Below are 24,778 nucleotides of genomic sequence, written 5' to 3' on the forward strand. Positions count from 1 at the left end.
CTGACTTTTCAATGTTTCCAGCTGACACTTCTTAAACATAAGCTGGCTGGCTTCATTGATCATGTCCTAAAATAAGACTCGCAAAACGTTAGCTTCCTCTACGGTTGATGATTCATGGTTAAAGTGAGAAGCATTGTTCTTGCATCAAAGTGTGGAGCTAGTTATTTCTCATCTAAGTATGATTGGGAAAAAGGAAGGATGAGGCTATATTTAGTAAAATGAAAACATCACCCATAGCTGCTTAGCTTGAAAACGTAATACTGAATGGGGTGCTAATCTTCATAGCTTTAAGGACTTCCACTGAAGGTAAAATAAATGATGCGGTTTCAAAACCCTTTAATGCAAAATGCAACCACTGACAGATGAATGTAATGACTAAATAATAAGCTTCTTGGGCTAAGATAAAACACAAGTGAAGTTGTGTATTGTTGGTGGTTACCCAGTTAGCCAGACATGCTAATGTTTGCAGCACATGTTTGCAGTTTTTTGTTAAGGCAAAAAACAATATATACACAGAATACTACTCTTACTACAGCCAGTATGATAATGGGACTACTGCTACATGTGGATGGGATTTGTCAGTTTTCCGCCAATATATTACTGGACTTTTGTAGCATTTTTTCAGAGAAATTGAATTTGTCATGGAGCTACTGAGCTCTTTATGACAGTCAGACTATGAACAGATGCTTCCCCTCCCTTGAGACAGTTTGGAAGATGCAATAGTAGCACACAGTCACTTTTGTCTGAAATCAAGCCACTGATAAGAGAGGAATGTGGACCCTGTTGGTGGCTGAGCGTTTGACTCAATACAAATCACAGCTTCTTGTGTGCTGCTGGAAACCATCACCAGAGAGCCGTGTGATCATTTTCAAATACACTTCTATGGAAGCCCAGAAAAGTGTTACAGATTGTATCATTATTCATGCATTGCCAACTAAATAGAAAGAATTGCAACTGACTGCAGGGCTTCCACACTGTCTGAAGGAGTCTTAGCATCAGTCATGTGCCCAGAGGCTTGACAGTAGGCAAGTCTGCCCAGTACCTGGCAGGCTGTTTAAGCTGAAAGCTGAACAGTTGGTAAGGCAAGGCGAAGTTCTGTGGTTTTTGACTAAAGTGGCTGTATATAATTTCCTCTCCACCCAAACCATCTGTTTATCCCCAGGAATGAGGAGTCATCTAAATACTCAGCTTAAAACCCTGTTTATTTGCCTCTGGAAGTTGCAGTTTAAAGTTTGAACAGCTAAGAACAACAATAGAGACACATACAAATCATAATCCATCAGAAATCTATTTGACAACTTTTGTTTAAACCCAACCAAATGTTCATCACCATTTCTGACACTGGAATATTTAACTTCTGCGGAGGCATGAGTCAACCTGTGCTCCCTGTTAAGACGCATAGATTACAGTAAGTACTTAGTGACCACCAGTAATGTCAGCATCACCACATCACTCAAACTCCAGTTATGTGAACAGCAGGGGAGTCATTACTACCATTAAGACTCCTATGAAAATTATAAAAGATTGGAAATGGTCGTAGTTTAACTTACAAATAAATGAATGCACCAATGATAAATATAAATAAACTTGCCTTGCCTTGAATGGTTTAAAATCAGTTTTAATAGTTTAGTACTCAAATAATCAGATACTTTCACAACTACACAAAACTTCCCGGAATTGTCAGGACGAGCTGCATGTGCGAACACAAGCAGACGACGTTTTCACCGCAGTTTTACCAACAGCTTTTTCTGCCAGCCCACTTGTAAATTTCCCACATGCAGTCATGGCGAGCCGATGTTAGAACGAAGCAGGAACTATTCAGGAAAAATCACCACAAGGAAGGGGGTGGGGAGTAAATTGTGCACAATCTGTACAATCTCCGTGCACAGAATTAAACTGCTTCATTATGTTTTCTGTTCCCCAGTCTGCTCCGCTCTTTCTATTAATTCAGAGAATATATAAAAAATGACACGTGATTCATAAAAAGGCAATAACTGTCATCGTTTTGTCTGACTTCGTCTGCCATTTCCGTGTCTTTCTTTTTATGTCACACCCTGCTGTCTGAGACCCCGCCCCCCCTGCAAGTCTGAGGTTGTATTTATCATTTTAACATTGATAAAGTGACTTTTATTTTAAACTTATTTATTCCAACAAACATATTCAACTCTTGACAGAAAAAAAACATTGAGAACACAAACCCTTGTAAAATATCTTCATAATATTTCATATAAGAATAAATTGAGTTTAGGAATCCTGGGAACATACATGTAGATTTCCTGTATTTTTCCTCAAACAGCAGCTGTATTTTTCTTTGAAAGTCGACGCACAGCTGTTGAGATACTGGTTAAATCTGACATGCATAATAAGACCATTTCAGATTTCTGCCCTTCATCTCTTTTTATAACCATGTGAGGTACACATATTGGTTTTGCTCATCTAAATTAGAGATCTTGGTCGACCTTGATGTTCTTCATCAGATACAGTGAATGCCTCGCTCTCCTGCTCGTCTTCATGCAGCTAGCACCTCCATCCAAGCCAGGCAATTATTGCTTTTAAAAGGGGTAATTAAATGGTTCTTCCCCTGAACCGAGGGCTTGTGTGATTTATATGGACTGTGAGCACATAGGGGAGGATCTCTCAGCTCTGCCAGGGCAAACAGGTCCTGCTTTCCCTAGCAGGCTTCACCTGCTGAGACTCTATTACGACCTTGTCCTGGGTACAAGTGGTGAAGATGGGTTTACACTGCAGCAGGGCTACAATTTTGCACAAACCATGGACCACAGTCTGATTCTCTTGCACAAAACTCCATTATGTGGTTTGTGCAAACGTTAAACTTCAGTCTGTTGTTTCACCAGGGCTTTTCCCTGGTGCAGAAATAAATGGAAAACAAGATTTGAGGGAGATAAAAGAAGAATGAGAGCAGAGTTGTTTTTTCATGCCTTTTTTTGTTCTTTTTAACAAGTCAGCCAGGCAGGCAGAGATTAGAGTCTGATCAGCACTGGTGCTGTGTCTCTGAGGGCAAGTCAGCACTAATGCTGTGGCCCAGAGGTGGAGCTTATTTCTGATATCATATTTCAATCCGTAATATAGGTCTTGTATGAAAAAAAAGTACATTTAGCCATTGTAAATATTCAGCTTGAACCTGTCCTATCTCGCTGCCTGTGTCAGACACCATGAAAACCTTAAGTCTTTGAAAAGCACTCATGTCTTTTACTATGAATGATGTGCGTGCAAGTTTGGACTCACATTTTGAGCGGCAACTTAAAAAAAGGCTGCATGAATCAGTGGAAACTGAAATGTAGAATATTGATGCATGAGCCGATGTGTTCTGCATCTTAAACATTATCAATACCTTTCCAAAAAAACGTTATGGAAAAGTTTGCCAGTAAGGAACTGTCACTGAGGTCGGATGGAGTGACGTAGCCCATTCCGGTGAAAGCAGGAGTCTTAAATGATGCTTTTTCTGCTTTTTTTAATCTTGAGAGGTCGTGACATTTTGCATGTGCTGGCTTGTCCATTAGCACAGTGATGAGTCACACATAAAGCTGACTGTAGTTAGTTTCACTGCCTCTCTCTCCTGTACCCGACTGGTTCACGTCGCTGATTAACCACCGGAGCTAGGTGTATTTTCACACGAACACAGTAGCCCCCTTGTCTATAATTACCTCTTATTATAGAAGGAAGTGTATCCCTCACATCTGCTTCCAATGAATGGCCAGGTTAGCCCCCCCCCCACCTTGCTTTCTTGTATTATTGCATAAACTCCTGGCAAACAGATGTCTGTGTCGGAGTGAGCACACCTTCAAATTAAGGCCTGTCGTTGAATTATGAGGACAGGTGAAATTAGTCTGTCAACTGTTTGGAGGAAGATACTCCCAGACTTTGTTGATGGTTGTCAGATGTCGGCCCTCGGGTTTGTTGTGTCGCTGATACCAAGCCAAACACACTCTCTTGTGTGTGTATATACGTCTTAAAGGGAGGGTGTTATTAAAGGAAATTAGCAGGTAAAGGTTTGCTCCGCCTTCAGCGATATTTAAAAACTGACCCCTCAAGAAAGAATGATGACATAAAAGCGATATATGATTGTCTTCAGGGCCTTGAATAATGACAATAACAGGTTTTTATACTCTGGGGCGATCCATGACAGTACCTCTGAAACTTTATCTGCAACTGGAAGCACTTAAGTCAGGTATAATAAACTGTTAGAGAAGCAAACATGGCCTGTAATATCTTGTTTAGTTATGACATAAATGCTGAAACCGTATAATAACAGTAACCAGCATTAATGGAGTAAAGGCTCTACACCTTTTCTAAGTTAAGTGCTGACTTTTATGTCCTGCTTCTGGCCTGGCGTAACAGGAGCCCTTTACAAAAGCTAAGGGCTGGGAACATTAAAAGACCCACCGCTTCTGAAGGTAAATGTCTGCAGTAAATGGCCTCAATAAAGGTTTGTGGTTTCAATCAGGTATTATGACTCATTAGTTTAGACTTACAAGAATATTATGGCGTGTTTCCAATTTAGTCACTTAGATCAAAAATACATTGACTCTTAGTAACAAAATAGACGGCGCCAGTGGAATATAAATGTAGTCTATACTCACAGGGCTGGACAGTAATCTCTATCAACAGATTGAACCTATAAGGGACTGTGTCCATGAAGGCTTTTTTTCTGCTCTGGGAGCGCTCGCCTTCAGAGTGATCCCAACCCCGCACTTGAAAGTTGGCTTGCAGCACTGCCGTTTTCCCTCGATAGAGACCGTAGTGTCGGTTTTGAATTGCTCAGTATGTTTATTAATTGCTTTACTCAAGGAAAATTCACCAAGAAAACATAAAAGTAATGAAAAGGAATTGTGTTCTGGAGCTCTAAACTGGGAAATTGTACCCTTAAAAAGACGAGTCAGAGTTAGTTTCTCCCCCGCCATTGTTGTTGACAAAGCTGGTATCAGAAGTCCCGCACCTTTTCTTGATTTTGACAATTTTGACAGGGACAAAAACAGCAGGGTGCCAGGGGTGTTTTTGCGTTGAGGAAACTGATGGTGTAAGGGGACAAAGGCCCTAAATGCAGAATCTGTACGTAAGTGACAAAAATATTGGTGTGTTTGGATTTTTATTGGCTGTAAGCAGAAAAACTGTCCATGTGGAAAAGCAGAGGGAATTGAACATAATCCACATTACTATACTACAGGATTCCATCGGGGTTTATCTGGTGACGATTTAGCTTTGAATATAAAAGAATGCGTCTATATTTTACAAGAGTCATAGCAAAGAAGCTACGCTAGCTACATACCTTATTTTGTAATCACCAGCTCTCGGTTTAAAAGTCAGCACTTAAAGTCGAGGCTTGCTTTAGGTTACAAGAGTGAAACTTTTTATTTTTCTCTCAGGAGAAACTTTTAATAAAACAAAATGTCAATATTAAAATGCTCATTCATGCCAATCTCTTTAATGAAGTGCAACATCTATAATAAGACAGGTTTTGATCAAATGTCTGATTTAATCGCCTTATCTTAACCAAAGTCTTTAATCTAATGCCAAACAAATCTTAGTCTACACAGGCTTGGTACAGGTTTTTACACCTTTTGTTTTCACTTTCATATCATATAGGTTGTAAATCTGGTCACCGTGTGATGCTCCAGATTTGAAGAGGCTAGGATAAGATCGAGGTTATTAAACATCTTTGTCTGACTGTGCACCATTGTCTTAAATCACATAAACAGTGACCGCACTGGAACTTCTGATGAAGGAATTGAGATTTTCCAAACAGCTAACCCATAATAACATATTGAGATCTGGTCTGTTCATTCTCTTACACTGTACTGAATATGTGTTTACATATTGTCGTGCTCTTAACATGCACTGTTTATTTTTGGGACTATCTTCTGGAGGAAAGATCAGAGAAGTATAAAGGAAGTGTTTAATTTAGCTTAGGGACTTTATTTGGCTCCTAAAGCGTAAGATCCAGCAGGCGTGGTCCTGTCTGGGGGAATTCCTTTCCTAAAGTTCTTCAGGGAACATGGGACGGCTGTCGGGCTTACTGAAACACTCTTTCATCACACTCACTACCCAGATATACATGCTACTGGATTTATCAACACAGCCATAAATACCGCCTACTGTTTACGGGCTGTTTAAACAAGAAGAGCTTTAAAGTTTGAAATTTATTGCCCCGTTTTATGAATCTGTTTGTTCCTGAGTGGTTCATTTGTTTGTTTTAATCAATCTGTGAATCGTGGCAGCTGAAGCCACATCATAACCTGCAGCTATTCATGCTTGCAGATAAAGTGGTGAATGATCCCTGCAGGGAAACAGTCTAGACAGGAAGATTCCTGGTCTAGGTGAGCTTATATACTGCAGGTTCTTTTGCTGATACAGACAGTAACCAAATACAGAATGTCATAGCTTTTAAGCATGAGTCACACGGACATGTTTCATCTTAGGTTCAACAGGATAAGTGGTGCTGATTAATGGAAAACCCATTAAAAAGCAATAAATGGCAACCAAATTCATTCTTTCAGCCTCTGTGTTTTATAGGTATTAGCTATAACTGTGATCTGTGAGGTTGTTAATTTATTTGAATGTTGTAGCATGTTTTTTCTTGTGTATGGTGTGACACTGTGGAAGACATCAGGCCTGCAAAGATGATGTAGGGGAACTCCAAGACGTCTCAAGAGGCTCTTGTTGAGCCCCTTGTTGACCTTGGACAAAAGTAATGGCGGGATTTCTCTTTATCTCCCATCCAACAGCTTTTCCCTTGGCCCTCATTCACATCCATATCTTCATCCTGCACTCTCCGAGTTTGCTTATCCAAAGGCTGCTGTGAGACTTGCTGGCTTGGATTTCCGTACATGCTTCTTAGGTCGGAGGCTCTGCAGCAGCATAAGGAACTTCTTGTGCAAGTGCTCAACTGTTAAGTTGAAACAACAGCTGCCAAAACTTGTTAAAAGTTTAAGCCAAATGATTTTCCTCGTAAATTCTTCCCATTAACGGGGGATATGACTGACTGCTTCTGTCCTGAGATATTGGAATGAAACTGAGAAGGCACATTTTCAGCCTTTTTACAAGGTATAGAAGATTTAAATATTGAAAACATGAGCCATATGGACAGATTATGGGTAACATCAAGTTTTACAGGTAAACTAATCTTCTTTAAGGGTTGGGGCTTTTTGACCAGCTGAAAAAAAAAAAGCACCTAACACTCCCCATCACTCGGATTCCCAAAATCCTTCTTCTTGAACCTAACCTCCAGAACATAATCCAGTTCTTTGCAAGTGTCCTGCCCCCTTGATCCTTTGTCAGAGGTTGACAGAGGGAATCTGAATCAAGGGTTTTAAACTGTGAATGGAAAAGGTGCGAACCAATCAGAACGAAGGCATTTGATGCCGACAAAGTGGGCACCTGATCCCCTCTCACATGTCGAACCCAATAATTGGCTCCAGGAATGTTCTCATTTCTATGCTTTAGGGTATCGTAAAAGTAGGAGAGCTTGCTTGCTTCCTGAAGTGTGGTTAGGGTTTTCCTTGATCCTTGGATTGGAGGAAATAAATGACTTCCTTCAGCAAACACACAAGACAACCTGCAGGAAAGTCCCATGGTAGGCTGAAGCTTAAGGTCACGTCTCTTCTAGCCGTTCTGTGGGTGGATTTTCTTCTAAACATTGTTGTATATTTGTGGTCATTAAAATTGGGCCACGTCAGAACAAAACTGCTAAATCATCTTCTTGTATTTGGTATTAAAATTGGGTTCTGTGTACTCTTACTAAATCACATTCTCCTCGACTCTGAGGTTCTTGTTTGAAAACTCTGGATCTCAGCAGCTCAAGAGGATCTTGAGGAGTCGTGTGCTGCACATATGTGGGTGTGCCAGTATACGCAGCAGCAGTTGGCTGTGCCTGCCACTTCTTTCTGAAACATGACTTTCTTTAGTGTTTATTGGTTCTTGTCCAGGCCTAACCTCAAAAGGGGGAGGTAAAGGGGGCTACCAGCCACAGCTGCAGACTGCCTAGTGTACTGAACCTCTCTGAGGATAAATCTGGAAAAATGCATGTGTGGAGTTTTACATTGGGAAGAAGCTCGCACAAAAGCACCATTGAAAAACGTGGGCCATATTAAATGAAGTTACTCACAGCCATTTAACTCATAAATGTTGCTGAGAGAGGTAAGAGCCCTGGGAATTATGCAGACTGTACATTTCCTTACATCTGTTTTAAGTAATAACTCACCGCAGTCTCATTTCAGAGAAGTGTTGATGCAATAGAAGTCATAGGGCGTTTACATTTATTTATGTAATGTGGACAATGCATTTAACATAGTTTCAGTAAAGAGCATGAAACTGACAAAGATTTTATAGCTACTACTAATTTTGAGCTATTGTCCCTTGTTGGGCCGACATGACTTTTCAAAAGCAGTACAGAGGTTAAGGGACGTCTTCTCCTAACTGGACCTAATCCCAGTTCTGTTCTGCGCTCACTCTAGCTGCGGGGCCTCTTGACCAGGGTGTAATAACACCTGCAGCTATACGCAGTCCTGAGGTATTTTTATCTCCCCCTGGAATTCCACCTCTGTTCTCCTCCTCGTAGAGCCCCCTGTCTAAATGAATAAGAACTCGGCCAGTGGTGGTGCTTGACCTGAATTTCTCCGAGTGACCTGCACTCAATTCGTTCCCATCAGTCTCGCTACTGCATCCTGCTCCATGAAATCATCGTTGGACTCAAAGTTGGCGGTTGTGCCATTGAGAATTGTTCGTTGTGTTCTCAAGTGTGCACAAAACTTCCCATGATCGAATTGAGAACAGGATTTTGCATCAGGATGATGTAAACCACCACCAGCTGCGGAAATGGTGATGCAAACAGACAACAGTTTTCCCAAAAGGCAGTGGCAGTGTGTTCTTCCAAGCCTGTTTTATAACCACATTTTAAAAATGGAGCGAGGATGACCTAGAAATTATGCTGACATTTGGAACAGAAATGCAAAATGAACGGCTTTGTGTTTTGCTGGGGAATTGGCATTATTCTGGCAAAACATCCTGTATATAATGTGGCAATAGCTGAAGTCATTTGCAATGGAGATATTTGCAGTGACCCAGAACTGTAACTTCTTAAATCAGACTAACCATAGTACTATGCCAAGTGTCTAAAATAGAGTATTATTATTATCGAAAGAGAAGTGCAAAATATCGGTTTGGGCTCAGATGATCCACATCCTTCATGATGTTCCTCCTGTAGTATTGCAGGTCTTTGCAGTTAACATAACGTTCATACTTCCCTTATATTGTCTCTTTGAATAGATGTGAGATTAATTTTTGCTCTACATGATTAAAAAAAAAAAATCGAAGGCAGTTGATGTGGATGCTAAACAGAGAGAATAATTTACTGGATTCTTTGATGTGACAGGTCAGATTCACATCCTGAATATGTGGCTTCATGCATAATGAAGAGGCAAAAGCATCCTTCAAAGTATTATTTAATAAAAATTAAACGAGAGCAACAGTGAATCCAGTTGTTTACGCCTGAAGACAAAGAGAGGAGTCTTTCATTTTTGTATTTCTGTTGTATCAGATGACTCACCAGTATTAAAAAATACACTGAGGATATCTTTTGGGCATAAAGGTGTAAAATTATGTTTTATAATCATTGATTGTTAGGACCTAGTCCATGACACTCACATGAATATTTTTTATTTAGTCACTCGAGATTGGTGTTAAAGATTAGAAACCTCTTTTTATGCTTGCCTCTTTGGACTGTGATGAATGCTGACCTTTTTCTTGTTGCCCATGGATATGTTGTGCTGTTCTACAAGGGAGGCCAGGCTAGATCTGATTTCCCTTACTTTGTTCTCTTGTCTACTCCCACGTTTGACTTTCCCATGGTGCACAGGTTAGCAGAAACAGCTGGCAGGTAATTTCCATTGAGGAGGATGAAGAGGGAACTGTTGTAAAGCAAGGATAACCTCTGAATACCTTTTTTTTTCTTCCCCCTTCCTCCCTTTGATGGTTTTGTCAACATGCAGACTGTACTGTCTTGTTTGCCCTGAACATCTGGAGATGAGCACAGCCATCTTTTCAGCTACAGCGCTATTATGTTTATATTAATGGCACAAACAGCTGAGAAAGAATATTTTTGTTCTCACAGCCCATCACCTCTTCGGTGGATTGTCTTGGCAGCGCTAACAGAGAATTATTGAAAAAAAGTAGTTGGGAAAAAAGCCAAAGGACTTTGATGTGCAGATGGCGGCAAACAAAGAGTTCTGTCCAGTTAACAGCAGGTTTTGTTGTGAAGTTAGGAGCATGAAGTGCATGTTGGGTTACCAGACAAAGAGTTCTTAAAACGCATGGTTTGATATGTCGAACATGTTGAACTGCTTTGCGTTCCAAAGCTTCACCATGGTTTCCTGCCAAATCCAAGTTAATTACGAGATCGCCATTTCAAATAGCATGACCTTGGGAACGGCTAAAAAGTGGTTTTACCAACAGCAAATTATTCCCTGTGGCTTGGACACCTGGAGAGTATTCTCTCCCAAACGGGTCTTTTCTCACTTTTTTTGTGTAGATGCAAATATGTAATTTCTGCCCCTCACTGAAAGTTAAGCATATATTTCTCTTCATACCCAGTTTTCTCCAGAAAGGGTCGCATAAGCTGTGGACTCAAAGAGATTTTGTCTACTTAGCCTGCTTTTCCCACACAGTGTAACCATGAACTAATCAAGTATGATCCACGGGGGGGGGGGGGGGGGGGGGGGGGGGGAGTGAGTTGACAGACCGAGCTGACTCTGGCCAGTGATTATCTTGGACAATACGAGTGTGGCCAAGTCAACAGGTGGTGTCAGATTAGTTGGTCCAGAGGCGAGAATGAGCGAGAGAGGAAGAGAGGAGAGTAAATCTAACAGTGCCGCGCTGCCACCATCATTGGGAAACCAGAAACTAATGACGGAGCCATGAAACAGCTGCAGCTGCTTCCTTTCTAAAGCTGAACTGCCCGCAAACCCTATAAATCAACTCGACATGCTCAACCGTTACGTTTAAGGGAAAAAGTTCAATATGCGTACACTTAATTTTTAGCCATGTCAGCCTGTTGGTCCAAAGATTTGGCCCAGAATTAAAACTGAAGCGTAGAATGGATTACCATGACATTATGAAGAGATATCCTATTTGACCCCCAGATGATGAATTCCTGACTTCTATGATTTCCTCACTGTTTTTCCAGCTCAGCCATGAAGTCAAAATTATCCTCAAACTGTTTGGTTAAACTGTGTTCACATTTGGCACTGATGCCTCTGGCAACATGATGGACTGCCTACAGGACGTCCCTTTTGGAATGGAAATGTTTTTCCGTTGGTTGGTCACCACTAAACTATGGATTTATTGAAAAAAAAATGTAATGGACAGCACTGGTGATGTGTATGGCAATTCATTGGTGAGTAGAAAAAAAGGAAATCGCTCCCCTCGTCCAAGGAAATCGACATTACTTTTGCAATAACTTTCCTGCAGCTGAAGCTCAACCAGATCTTTCTTCTGAGGTGTCACCATTACCACCGTGAAAAGAAGAAAAGCAGGCATCTTCAGTGACGCAGCAACACTTTCACGGGGCCCCTTCCTGTTATAAATAAACAGGTGCTGGCCATGCTGGGGCTGCTCTTCCCCTCAGAGGAGCTGCCACCAGACTCTGCAACTCTCCTGTCAGCTGTCGTCTGGGGGAACTGGAGCTGGCCTCTCTCGGTCCCCTCCTCCCGGCATGGCACTCTCTCAGAAATGTTACCGGAAACACACACGCTATTTAAAGACACTACGGATGACTCTCTCACCGTGTTTATGTTTGATATGACATATGGCTCAGGTGAGATCTGGTTGTATCTTTCCGGTGACAAAGGGTCAAGGAGGTTGGTGGAAATTTGAGTAACACAGTTTACTCTCTGCCTTCTCATAAGAGTGCATTGGAGTATTTTCTCACAACAAGAGCAACAGCAGCTTTAAGAGCTAAACCTCAGCTCCTGTAAACTGCCTTCCCCACAAACCACAGAGCCCAATTAAAAACACAGAGGTTCACTCCTGGCTGATAACTGCATGCCTGTTAATACGGCGTGTTTTCAAGTGTTTGTATTCTCGTGTGCGGCCGTCCAGGCGTCTCTTAAGGCCTGTGCATGTTGAAATAAGGTGAGAGGATGGGACTTTTTCAGTGCTTTTGTTCGCTGACGGTCAGGGCCTTCATGTTCTACCAATGGACAAGCTGTGACTGATTCTAGGTGGTCTGTCGACGTAGGGTCCCACTGGGGCTCCTGCTGGGGTGATAATTGAAAAGACACCGCTTCTGAGGGTGTCAACTGTGCCTTCACGCCTAAAGACGTTAAGGTGGAATGTGTTCATGCTCTATCGCCCCACCCACGGTGAAAATGTAATACAGTGCAGCCTGTATAAACACTTTCAGCTACCTTTTAAAAAACAATCTTAGGGATATGAGTTTGTGAATATCCATGCCCAGCTGGAAAACATACAGGAGGGAGCCCATGCTCTGCTGCTCCTTACGCGTATTCCAAGTCTTGTGATTCTGCGATCATGCATGGAGGCTGAAAAAAGCCCAGCAGAGATAGCATTTCGGTTACTGTTATGTCGTGGTGTCTTGTTTCACAGCCTGCTTACGATCTGTGCTCTCTGTCTGGTCGTGGTGTCGCCAGGCTGTGACCTTTGGCCTAAAATACATTATGGTGACTCACCCACCCCCCCGTCTGCAAATTGCATTGTAGGGGGGCTGAATTACACATAGGCGGTGATGACGCAACAAAGTAGAATACAGACAGTTCTTTGATTGAATCTGTAAGTGGTACATGGCAAGGATATGATGGGTGTGAAACAGAATAAGTTGGGTGTCAATCACAGAAATGTGTGCCAAAAGTAATTTATTTTATTTTGTGATAATTGAACCTGAATGTACTTGTTATTATTTTGTAAATCCCCAACATCTGATACAGCAAGCTCTTGAAAGTAAAGCCTGTATTACATGGCATGATGTTAAGGTACCTCTAATTGCAACCTGCTGCTTTTGCAAGCATGTTTAACTCATATGTGGCGGGTATTAATTAATTCAGCGTCTTGTTTCTTTGATCCCAGCTGGAGAGCGAGAAATAAAAGGCTCACAGAATAGTTGAATATATTTTCTTAATCTCATTGTTTCTCTCCAGGCATCCCTCTTCACCCTGTGTAGCTTCACCACGTACACAAGTCAGCACACGCCGGATGCTTATTTTGACATGCCTCCGCAAACAGCTCGTGTTGGTATAAAGGGAGAGGAGTGTGTGTGTGTGTGTGTGTGTGTGTGTGTGTGTGTGGCAGATGTTGACTCGCTGGAGGCTCTGCTTTCTTTTCACAGAGATTATTTGAGCCTTGGTGGTAAACTACATGGACAGAGGGTGAAGACACATAATCTTATACCCTTTTGTTGCATTTGTTTGATCATTTCATGATGTGGTAGGTAGACTTTTCCAAGCATTGGATTTTAACATGGTGACAGAAGTGATTTACGTCGCCATGGTTTCCATTTTTTTTTACCAATTAAAGGGGAACTCAATTGCCTGATATTATCAGATGTATGTTCAAAGAACCTCTTCGTTCATTTTCCGAGGGAATTATAAACTGGCACAGACGGAAATGCCTCTGGATGCTTCAACCAATCAGAGTGCCAAAATGTGACCTAGCAGTAAGGCATGACATGACATGAACTAGCCATCCAGTTGGCTTTAAACTGATGTCATTTACAACTTTCTTTATAAGTGGCAGCCATCTTGGTTGCTATGACAAATGTCACGTTGGTGCATCTCTGCTAAATCTTTGGGTAAAATTTAATCAAACTTGATTAGTGCTGCTCGGGATAAGCCAGACACTTATACAAGTCAATGGTCAGGTCAGCTGGAAGGCTTCTGGAATGTAAAGGTGGTAATGTGTTTGCTTAAATGGCCTCAAGTGATGTCACGTGAGTCATCTTTGACTGTGGCCAAAAACAAGAAGTTCAACATTTTAAAACAGCTAAATAAAGAGTGGTGAGTCCAACATACAAGGTTCCTTAATGCCACATGTAGTTGTAACAGGTTTACTGTGAAAATCATTTTATATCCACCAGTCGTGCTAATACAAGAGAAAATACGACACAACGAGACTAATCCATAAAAATAATGACAGTTACTTTCCCTAAAAATGGAAAATAAAGACATTTGTAGAAATCTCTGCTTTATGGGTAATAACTCCTATCACAATCAACCTAATTCCTAAACACATTGCTAGCTCTTAAGTTGCATTGTGGGTAAGGAAGTCCCCAAGTGTTAGCAAGAAAGAAGACGATATCTTGCACCGCTGCATCAATTTTGATCTTCTTGAACTGTCCATCATCAGTAAAATGTAAACTTGTCATTATTACTCATTCAGCACAGATTTGAAGTCATTTAGTTTGATCTTTTAAGTATGCACCACAAAGAAAAGAATGAATCTGCCCCTCTGGTCCTTTGAAGTAACCTGTAGTGTATATTACATTGCTTAATCCATAGTGAACTGTAGAGTGTTGTCTCACTTTTCAATAGCAGATGCATCCAATAAGGCATTTTACATGCTGACATAGTGTGAGATCAGGCACATTTCCAGAGGGAAACCAAGTTGATTGTGAAATGCATGGCATGGCCGTTGTGTGGGAGAGAAAAATGAATGACCCGGGGGAAGATGAATAGGCAGGCACTCCAAGCACGTGCTCAAAAATGTGAACTTCACTTTTTACTCCCTGGCCCCTTTCCTCCTCTCCACAAGTCCCCTTTCTTATAGTTTGTTGCACCCACAGCGTTAGTCATGGGACGCTTTGAGAAGACAATCCGAGCATGTTGTCAAAGAGTGTTTGTCTGTTGAATGAAGAGCCTCCTCGCACTTCCTCCCCGTCCAGTCACTTTGGATTAAACCCCCTGTAGAAATGTCAAAGAGCTGCAGAGAGCAGAAGGGCCTCACTCATCGGCCCCTTTTTGCAGCAGGGCCCCCAGGCTGAGGTTTAGTGTCACAAGTGGCAGTTCACCTACCACTCTAAGCAAGGGTTAAACTCATAGGAAACTGTCTCTCTCACACAAACACCCACAAATATGCCATGTTGTTTTGCCCCAATTTTATTCTTGAGGCCTCCTGTAGCTGCAAGAGTGTGGAAAAGAGAACATCTCCCCTGGGCTCTAACCTTTTTCCTCCTCCTCTTTCATCGGCCTTGCACAAGACAAGGCCGAGCACGTCAAAAACTTCTCCATAGGTGAAGATCACTGTGTTACTGCTGAAAAGCATCTTGTGATGACAGTCAAAACCAATATTTTCTTGCAGTTGTTAAAAGGGAACTGTCTTAAGAGAGTTTGCACGATAATGCAGCAAATTCTCACATTTAATTCTTTGGATTTTGGTACCCATATCTCTCGTGTCGACATGTGCACAGATGAGTTATTATTACATTAATAAGGTGCTGTAATGGACTTGATTTAATACAACCCGTCCTGTACTCCTGTACCTACTCTGCAGATAGCAGAGGGTCAAGTAAAGGGAGTGCTTTGGTTTTTCAGCTCAGTCCTCGTTGGTGCCTGGTAGCGCTCGGTGAGCTCCTTCTTTTCACCTAAAGGGAAGAGAATGTGTCAAGCTTTCATCCACTTAATGCTCTCTGCAGTTTGCATTCCATTCCTGTTTAGTGCACGCCACTACTTCAAGTCTAAGCAGATATTGTTGGTCTGAAAGAGGGAGAGAGTAAAAGAGGAGGGGGGGGGGAGGTGGAGGAGGGAGGGCTGGAGGGTCAAGGTGGTTGGGAATTCATCTTATGAAGGGTTTCTGCGAGAGCCTGTGCACTGCTTGCTTGAAAGGTCACAAGTGAACGTTTGACTCCATTGATTGAAATGAGCAATACAGCGTGCTGCCTTTTTTTTTTTTTTTTTTTTTCAGCTTTTCACCTTTCCATGTTTGCCGATCACACGCTCTGCTGGGGACAAAAGCAGATCGGTTGCGTGAGCTCAGGAGATGCTTTAAATGCTAAAACCTCTGCAGCCTCTTGCAGAAAAACAGTGAAACATATCTCCATGAGAGAGCAGAACTCCTGTGAGACCAAGTGAAGTGTCTTGTATGAGCTTGGTCCAGCGTTTTATTTTCTGTTACACACATGGCTATCCCTTCAAGATGTTTCTCACAGATCGTCCTGCAGCTGCATCAGTGGGTTTATTAGCAGAGTGGGCGAACCGAGTCCCCCCACAGGATTCTTCTCACACTGCCTCTGACAGGCTTTGGCTGTCACAGAGATGCAACAAGAATGGGAATGCCAGAGTGTGGGTTTGTAATAGTGCATGAGAGTGTAGGTGGATGTTAGCATGCGCTACCTCATGTGTGTTTTAGGAAGGCATTTCATTTTTGAGTCCCAATGTTGCAATAAAAAAACACATCTATTTTAATCTGATAAACTTAAAAATGTGCCTTATTTTCTGTGAATCTGACGAAAAAACGTTTCTGCTGCTGCACTCAGACATCCAGTCTGTGCCAAAATGGTTCCCACAATTACACAATTCCTTCCTGATTTAGTAACGTTTTCTTTAAACTATAGTGTATTAATTGGAACGTTTTAAAAAAATAGACTTCTGTGGGATTTATTGACAAATTTCTGTTTTGGCCAGTTGTACTTTTTTAAAAAGATTCAACACCAAGAAGGAGTTATTCAAATGTAAAAACCAAACACTCTTCACTCTTTGATTGTAAATCTGAGACTCATTTTCAGACAAACGGATTTGCATGTAGAAATGAATGAAAATGAACGGCATCTTGAAAGGTCAGAAATCTGAAAGTGGATGGAATATAAACACAATTTTCAGTCAACATTTATGAGCTGAAACATGCCAAAACAATTTTACATGGTCCATGTAACCGTGCATTCATATTGGGAATAACTTGGTAGAAGACTCTTGATACGTGAGAGCTGTGAGTGATGCAAAATGTTGCATCAGTGGTCTTGGGCTTTTAGGATCTGGTCTTGAAGTTCAGTTCTTATATTGTATATTTAATTGGCCCTGCTTCAATCTGTGCTATGACCTCAACATACTGTTTTATGAAGTTGCCAGATTAAAAAAGGGAAAAAGTACAGCAGAGCGGTTAAATGGACAAAAGGAGGATGCCACATTGGTTATGACATCATTAATCTCAGTATCGAGCTATGCATGTAAAACTCCTGCATAAAATGTTTCACTTGGTTTGATCTCACAAATTCAGATAAAAAGGAAAATGGACAATGGACAAAGCCATTCTTAAGAATTATTTGGAAGATTTTTCTTTGTGTGTGGTTGTCTAATAAAACCTGTGGAGAATTAGGAACCTTTTAATGGCTGTAATCCGTTTCTCATCCTTCTGGGAAACAAAGAAGCATGTAAATCTGATTGGCTGTTAATGACCTGTGACTGTAAAAGGAAGAAATGGGCTCACCATATGAAAGAGCGTAATGAGGAGCTGGTATTTTTTTGGAAGCATGGATGAAAGCAAGTCTCCAGCTGCAAGATTAAACCACAGCTGATGGTAGTACCAATTTGGAAGGATCTTGGCCCAGTTTGTTTCCTTCTGACCAATCTTTCCACACAGGGATCTGTTTTTCTACCAATGCTTTTCAATTCTACTCGGAAGAAAAATGCTGTATTTTTTCTTGGTGTTTTTTTTAAAGAACAGCTGGGGAAACTTAAGGATGTCAACAGGCTTTGGTTCAGTCTCACCTGTCACTCATTAGCCACTGAATCTGTTCCCCCCCCTTTTTGCAGAGCTGCTACTACTTTGTCTCACAGGGTAAACATTGTGCATTGTAAGCAGCGTAATTCATAAATAAACATTGGAATTCCTTTTGGCAGGAATGTGTGCGCATGTGTGCATGATATTTATGTGTATGTGTGCATGCCTCATTTTTTTCAAGTATATGAATGGTTGCCATATGCCCCTCTGAAAATTGCAAGAAGTTACTGGAGCGAGGAGAACTTCTAAGGCCTCTGTCCTCTGGGTGGGGTAAAGTTCAAAGAATAACTGCCTTGGTCAAGACCTTTTTCTCGAGGGAAAGATAACCTTAACACAACAGACATGTCTCAACTTCTAGACTGGGAGTGATGGACTCCAGAGACTTTTGAGCAAGAGTGTAGCAGAGTAAGCAAGCACATTCATTAATAGATTCTCCTTTTGTGTAGGGGCTGGTCATTGTCGACAAGCCTACTTATGTGTTAGCTTAAAGACCAGGTGCAAACTTGGACTTGTCTATGAAAGGCTACTCTCTTTTTTCTGACCTTTTGGTGGGTTTGGCTCTGATGGCACCAAGCGTGTCCAGATGATACCGCGTCCCAAGGGAGTGGGAAGCAGGAGATGATCACACCAATAGTTGGCCGGTCGGCACCACTGAAAAGAATTTAGTTAGTCAGCAGTTTCCTTTTGAAAATGGCCCAGGATTGTTGTTGTAAGGGTGTTCAGTCAGGGGAGAAAGGATTTGGGGGGGTAGATCAAGTTATTTATTAGCTGGAGCCATTTAAATGGGAAAACTACCATGACAGAGTGTGGTGGAAATACAAACTGGCAGGTCATGCCAACTGGAAATGCCAGGGGTGGCATCCTGCCACAGTCGGATCTAAACTTAAAGCCAGAGTCTGGGCAGTCAGGACGCTGAGATGGTGAGAGCAGAGATAATAAACCCACATTACGTTCCAGTCTGGCCGGCAGAGAGAACTTTATCAAGATGATCAGATATGAGAGCGGCGGGCTAAGCTTAGTGTCTCCTCATTGAGAGTGTAAGATGTGTCTATCAGGTGTCTGCGTGAGGAGGAAGTCCTGTCTTTGAGGGGTTTTTAGACAGATTGTCTTTAGATTTTGTTGAGATCGAAATCAGCACTCAAATAATCCTGTAGGATATTCATACATCATTCCTCCACGCTGCTCAGTAATATGAGGGGAGTTAAAAGAAAGTGGAGAAAATGTCATGTTCATTATTATGGTGTATGAAGGTGCAATGGAGTTGTTTTGGTACGAGTCCCAAAATTACATCAACTCCAAATATTATCATATTGTCTTATGGTCCAGACAAGAGGGTTTATTAACCAGTTAACCAAAAGCACCTCTGTGGCTAAGCCATAGACTGTATAAGATATGGATGTATTTGCAGTGATGTCACTCATTGGTTTCTGTAGCACCATGTCAGAAAAACTGTCGCAAACCAACTTGAGGTGGGGGCCTTAGTCCTCGTGGCAATCAGCTACAACGTGCCCACCGGCCAGTCAGATCAGCCAAAGCACTAGTTTTACACAGTTCTTATCTTTTAATTTTAAAAACATGAGTTAGAAAAAAAAATCGACTATTCAGACCAAAACACTTTTTGTACCAGGCTGTAAATATGTTTATTTTTTGTATCAATGGGCAGATCTACATGGGTGTTAATGGGAATCCTGGTGCTTTATCGAGCCAGCCTCAAGGGGACACTGGAGGATCTGCACTTTTTTTGCACTTCCACCCTGGCTTCATTTTCCAACACCAGTGGTTGCTGTTTGGACTGAGAATCACTGAGCCCACAGCTATAGGCTGTACATTTGTTTCATTTCACATTTCAGCAGCCACATTGCTCAAATCCAGTTAAATGCAAGAACTTTGACGGATCAAAACATAAGCAAGTGTTTTCTGACTTGGTGTTTTGGATTCCTTGGGTTGGGTACCAAGAAATTATAAAAACCCTTATGCTCTCTATGTGTTTAAATCTGTGAACCATAACCTAACAGTGAGCTGGAGCCAAGCATTGTCTCTCCAGTTACACCCCTGCTATTGATTAATTCATATAACATGCTGAATTAGACGATGATCACATTATTTAAATCACCTTTTCCTCTGAGGTGCTGCTTTATTGGACAGGTTTATACTGCTGCTCTAGGTGACATAATGCTGCTTTAGGTGACATAATGTTTCCATGATAGACTCCTTCCTAATTCCAGTGAAAGAGCTGATTGGAAAGGATTGGTTGTGGAATGCTGGATATTTTTTTCTTTTCACCCGAGGGGGACGGAGTTTAAAGCATACTTAAACAGATTTGTGTCATTCTGATCTCGGCTTCCCTCTGGCTTTGAGAGTGTTTTGAAGAGCGTGTGTGCATTTTCGCATGTGCTTAAGTGTGTATTCATATGTGGGACACTGCAGTCAGCTGTGCATGTCTTTGGACAACTTAACTTGGCAGTTAAGGCTTGAAATGAAAATAGTGGAGTTCCTTTGACAAATGTGCAGCAAAAAAAGCAATGAATGGCCTCTTTACATTAACTTTTATTTGCACGTGAGCCTTTGAGAGGGCCTCTAAGAGATAATGAATGGTAAAAGTAAACACATCACAATGCCCCGTTTCCTGTCTCAGCTTTTGTTTTCCCTCCACCCTTCCAGGGTTCATGTGTAGCACTGGGTGTAGCCTTTCTCCGCGGAGACTTCAACCCCTATAAATCTCTCTGTCTGTTTGTTGCAGGTGACTCAGGCCTCCAAGGTGTGGGGAGAGGTCCCTCTGCCAGAGGACTTGGAGGCGGAGAAAGATGTCCAGGCGGGTCGGAGCTTACTGGACGACGACGAGGACTTTGCCGCTGATGAAGCTTCAGGAGGTGGGCTTGTTTAAGGGCGGATTACCGCAAACCACAGCGACAGCTGCACTTAATTCACGGGAGATGTTTTTCATTAAGCATCACTTGGATTGTAAACTCATTCCAAAGCTCTAAAATGAGAGACCATCGGCTCAGAAATGTGATATGAGTTACTTGTTTGATGTTTTCTTTTCTATATATGAAAACTTACCTGCACAATTTATAATTTGTTTTTGATAAATTTAGCTCATATGTAATTATGCCGCATGTCTTCCCTCGCTCTCTCCTCCAAAAATGTCCTGCCTCTCTTCTGCTGTCCTATCTATTTAATGCAAAAAGGCCCAAAAAGGTTAAAAAAAAAAGGAGGTTTATGTGAGTTATTATGTGAACGAGCAGAGGCTTCACTTAGATGAAAGTTGCTGTTGTCCTGGTGAAGCAAATCAAAGCATCTTAAGTACCTTTATTCTTTACTCTAGATTCAGATCAACCAGTCTATGGTTTAGATGTCTCAAAACAGCTCAGTGAAATGTATATTGTATAGTTATATCTTTTGTCTTTCTTCAAAGATTTGCCCAGTGGAGAGGATGATGGGAGCACGCCATGGCCTCCAGTCTCTGAGACAACAAGTAAGGGAACAAGAGATCATGATTATCTAACACATTGCTGTTTACTGTGTTAATGTGTTAATGTGTGGTGGAGCAATCTCCCTAATCTCCCTAATCAGTGACTTAAACCTCTAGCTGCATGTATGTGTGTATGTGTGTGTGTGTGTGTGTGTGTGTGTGTGTGTGTGTGTGTGTGTGTTGTGTCTGAATTATGATGCCTTCACATCCTGCTACACCCTCCTGGTCCTGGTCATAACACACTTTTTCAGCTTCGCCTCTGAGACGTAAACATCTCCTCTCCGCCTCTTTCATCTTTTTGAACCAGGCGGCGGTGACAGCACAATAAGATACGCGAAAGCAAGATGAACAGTAAAAGCTGCAGCGGAGCGCCTCTGTTTTTGCCGTCCATTCACTGCTGCACTTTTAACGTCCTCCTCAATTTTTTGGTAGACTTGAAAAGTATTAATATTCAGGCAACCCACTTTATCACATTGCACAGGAGCAGGGGGGAACAAATTAAGTGATGTATTAAACGTTGCATGATTGGGTCTTGCTCTTAAATCATGCATGATGCTGCTTTTTTACGCTTCAGTTCTTGGTCCATCTTTCTTGTTTTAGATGTGATTAGCTGTTTTTATATTGCAGACAACAAAGCTGCAGACAACTATGAGTTACTGTCAGTATCCTTTCCACTGAATATTTCTGCATGCTGCTCTGCCTAAGCCGCCAATGATGCCTCACAGATATCCACTGGTAGTATTTAAATAGCTGCATGTTAGCTTGAGTCTGTAAAAACTGACAGTGTAGGTCTATCTCCAATCTCCTTGATGTTGCCATCACGATGAACACCACTAAAGTGAACTTTTTGGGGAAAACCATGGATGTGTTATCTTGGCCTGGATACTGGACCTAAAAGACTGCTTCTATTCAGTCCAGCAAGAATAACTTGCCCGGACCCTTAACCAAAAACCTTCTAGTTTCCAGGTTTACTTGGGAGGTATGCAGCTCGCTGAATATATGCACAATGGTGTTGGTCACAATGACTCTGACCGTGAGTTCCTGCTTGGTGCTCAGACTATAAACTGGGATGATGTCATAGATTCTGGCCAGCAGAAAAGAGCATAAAGCAGCTTCATTACTTGCATGAAGACCACACCTCTTTTGCACCGCTGACATAATATCAAGGTCGTCAACCCAGCCCACTTGCTCGCAGTTAATTTACCTGACTATTACCTGCTTCATTCACACATCAGCTAACTTAACTCTTGCATACTTTTGGGGAAAGTTTCAGGAATGCAGTCCAGTGTGAAAGGAGCTATAGAGAAAACACTATCACTGACTATGCTGAGTGACCAATGGAAGTCTTCCAGTCCCAATATAGTACCTCTTCAGACCGCGATGTAGAAATATATTTCAGAAAGGGGTTATTATTGTGAATCTAAAACACCTTACCCCTTAACACACAACTAAAAACACACCAAGCATCTTCAAAAACACCCTACATCTATGTGCTATATCTCTCTGTGTATTCTAAATACAATTTCTTTTTCAATGTATCTTAACCATTGTAAGGGCAATCTCAACATTAATAATATATTACCTGTCTTCCCCATCCTGCAGGAAATGAATTTGCCAAAGCAATTAAATGCTAATATCCTGATAGGTCACATCATTTCCCTTCTTATTATAGGCAGAGTTCTGTTAATGGTTGCTGCTTCTTAGTTTGCCCGGTGCCAGACGCTGGCCTTGACAGGTTAGTGGAGCTGATTACATCATGGTGAAATAATTGTTTCGGTAGCGTCACTTTGAGCTGACATCAGAGCTGCGGCATATAGCATCATGCGCTCCACTGTCAGAAATAGCACTGCTGTGAGGCCTCACTGCATTAAGGTAGTGAAAGGAGCCAGGCGACATTATTGTGTTGGTTGTTGACGGCATGCGATTGTGACAGGTTGAAATGAAGGTTGAGTCTGTTTTTAGGTACCGGTTCAAAGATAGATTGATTTATGGCATACTAGTAAGGAGGTGTGTTTTTCTTTCATACACAGCTTTGCAGATTGAAAGTTTTGTGTCAGCCTCCTGCAGCAATATTAAGGATATTATGAAGTGTGTGTTTCTTCTTTTGCACTGTAGCCCCCAGGTCAGACTCAGTTTGTCAGTTATAGATGCACAAAAAGTTCTGAAAGTCAAAGAAAAACAAAAGCCAGTTTGTTCTTTGTTGTCAGCACAGGATGGGAATATATTTTGTTAATGTTCTCACAATTTGTGGTGCGACATGAGCCTCCAAACATCCCCTCCATTAGCTTGGTTTATTGCTTCTATTTCCATAAACTTCCCGCCTTTTGTAGCCACATAAAGGTCAGCTCTGCTTTATTGCGAACAATTAAACAGTTTGAGGTGGGGATTATGCTTGGCTGTCGTTAATATATTGTCTTTTCGCCATTTGCATTGTGCTCAGTGTGATCATGGTTCTGTGTCCGGAGGAGGCGAGCTATTTCCATTTCTGAGCACGACAGCAATGGGAAGGAAATTCCGTTTCCTGTGCTGAATGTGGAATACTTTTTGGACTGTCTTTGTCCTGTTGTCCAGACAGACACTTCACCCAAGCCCCTGCCTGCCTTCCTTCCACCCTGGACTGCTTTAAAGTTGGAGATGTGCAGTTGCCACCATTATGCCTCATATCCTGTTGTGTTAGTGTAAAAAGAATTCCCATTTCCTGATGTCTCAGCCGCGTAGATTGAAGCTCTAAAACATCTGGAGCCTAAAATGTTGTCAAAAAGAGGCTATTTTAAACCTTTTTGTCCATTGTTGTAGTTTGTTGCCTCCTTATCATAGTCTGACATCTTCTCTAGAGATACCGAGGTTGCGTCCCATGTCCTGCTAACCTCCCATCCTGACCTACACACTCATATCCCTGCAGAGATTTCTGGGAGACAAACTCCAGCTCGTCTCTCTGAGAGCATTTCCTTGTTCTGCTGGCTTCTTTACAGGCTTTCCCATTGCACCCTGGGTATAACCCACTTTGTTTGGAAACCAAAGAAACAAAGGTTAGCAAGTCCACTTAGCAATAGGGATGGTTGCTGAAGGGTCTGCCGGGAGTTAAATTGTTCCCACCGCTAATTTTGGATGAAATGTTTGAGAATTCATATCTCAAGGCTAGTGGTTCCCAAAGTTGGAAATCAGTGAGCTGCGAGATTTCTTTCTGAGTTTGAACTTATTGTATATTTTTAATGTTTTACTGTGCTGAGAAAATGTTGTTGATATATTTGATTGTCGTCAACTTATCAAAAACAAGAATCGGTACAACTCCAAGTTGGTCTGGTTGGTGTTGGAGAGAGTTATCAAAGTAACATAAAACTACATGAGAGCATCAAGAAGCAATTCATGCAGCATCGTAATCTTTTACAGAATAATGTGAGGACTTTGATGCACATTATTTCAGTCCTGCCACAAGGAGTCCGTCAATCAAAACGATAAAAAGACGTAGTTTGACGACCTTGCAAAAAAAAAAGCTTGGAATCGTCTTAGTTTTATGCTAGTTGGTTTATTTACATGAATTAAAATTGTATAAAATCTTCATAATGACAG

At 41.6% G+C, this 24,778-nt stretch overlaps 1 protein-coding gene across 3 annotated transcripts in view; it reads left to right on the top strand.

Annotated features, from left to right (window-relative positions):
• Window positions 1-24,778, top strand: part of hspg2 (heparan sulfate proteoglycan 2) — a 102,003-nt gene that overhangs the window by 9,161 nt on the left and 68,064 nt on the right. For all 3 annotated transcript variants that reach the window (XM_065961083.1, XM_065961084.1, XM_065961085.1), the window contains exons 2-3: window positions 20,477-20,606; window positions 21,152-21,211. In XM_065961083.1, coding sequence (XP_065817155.1) covers window positions 20,477-20,606; window positions 21,152-21,211 — 190 coding nt within the window. The remainder of the gene's footprint in view (window positions 1-20,476; window positions 20,607-21,151; window positions 21,212-24,778) is intronic.

Source organism: Labrus bergylta, chromosome 12 (assembly GCF_963930695.1).
Source record: "Labrus bergylta chromosome 12, fLabBer1.1, whole genome shotgun sequence".
NCBI classification, from domain to species: Eukaryota; Metazoa; Chordata; class Actinopteri; order Labriformes; family Labridae; genus Labrus; species Labrus bergylta.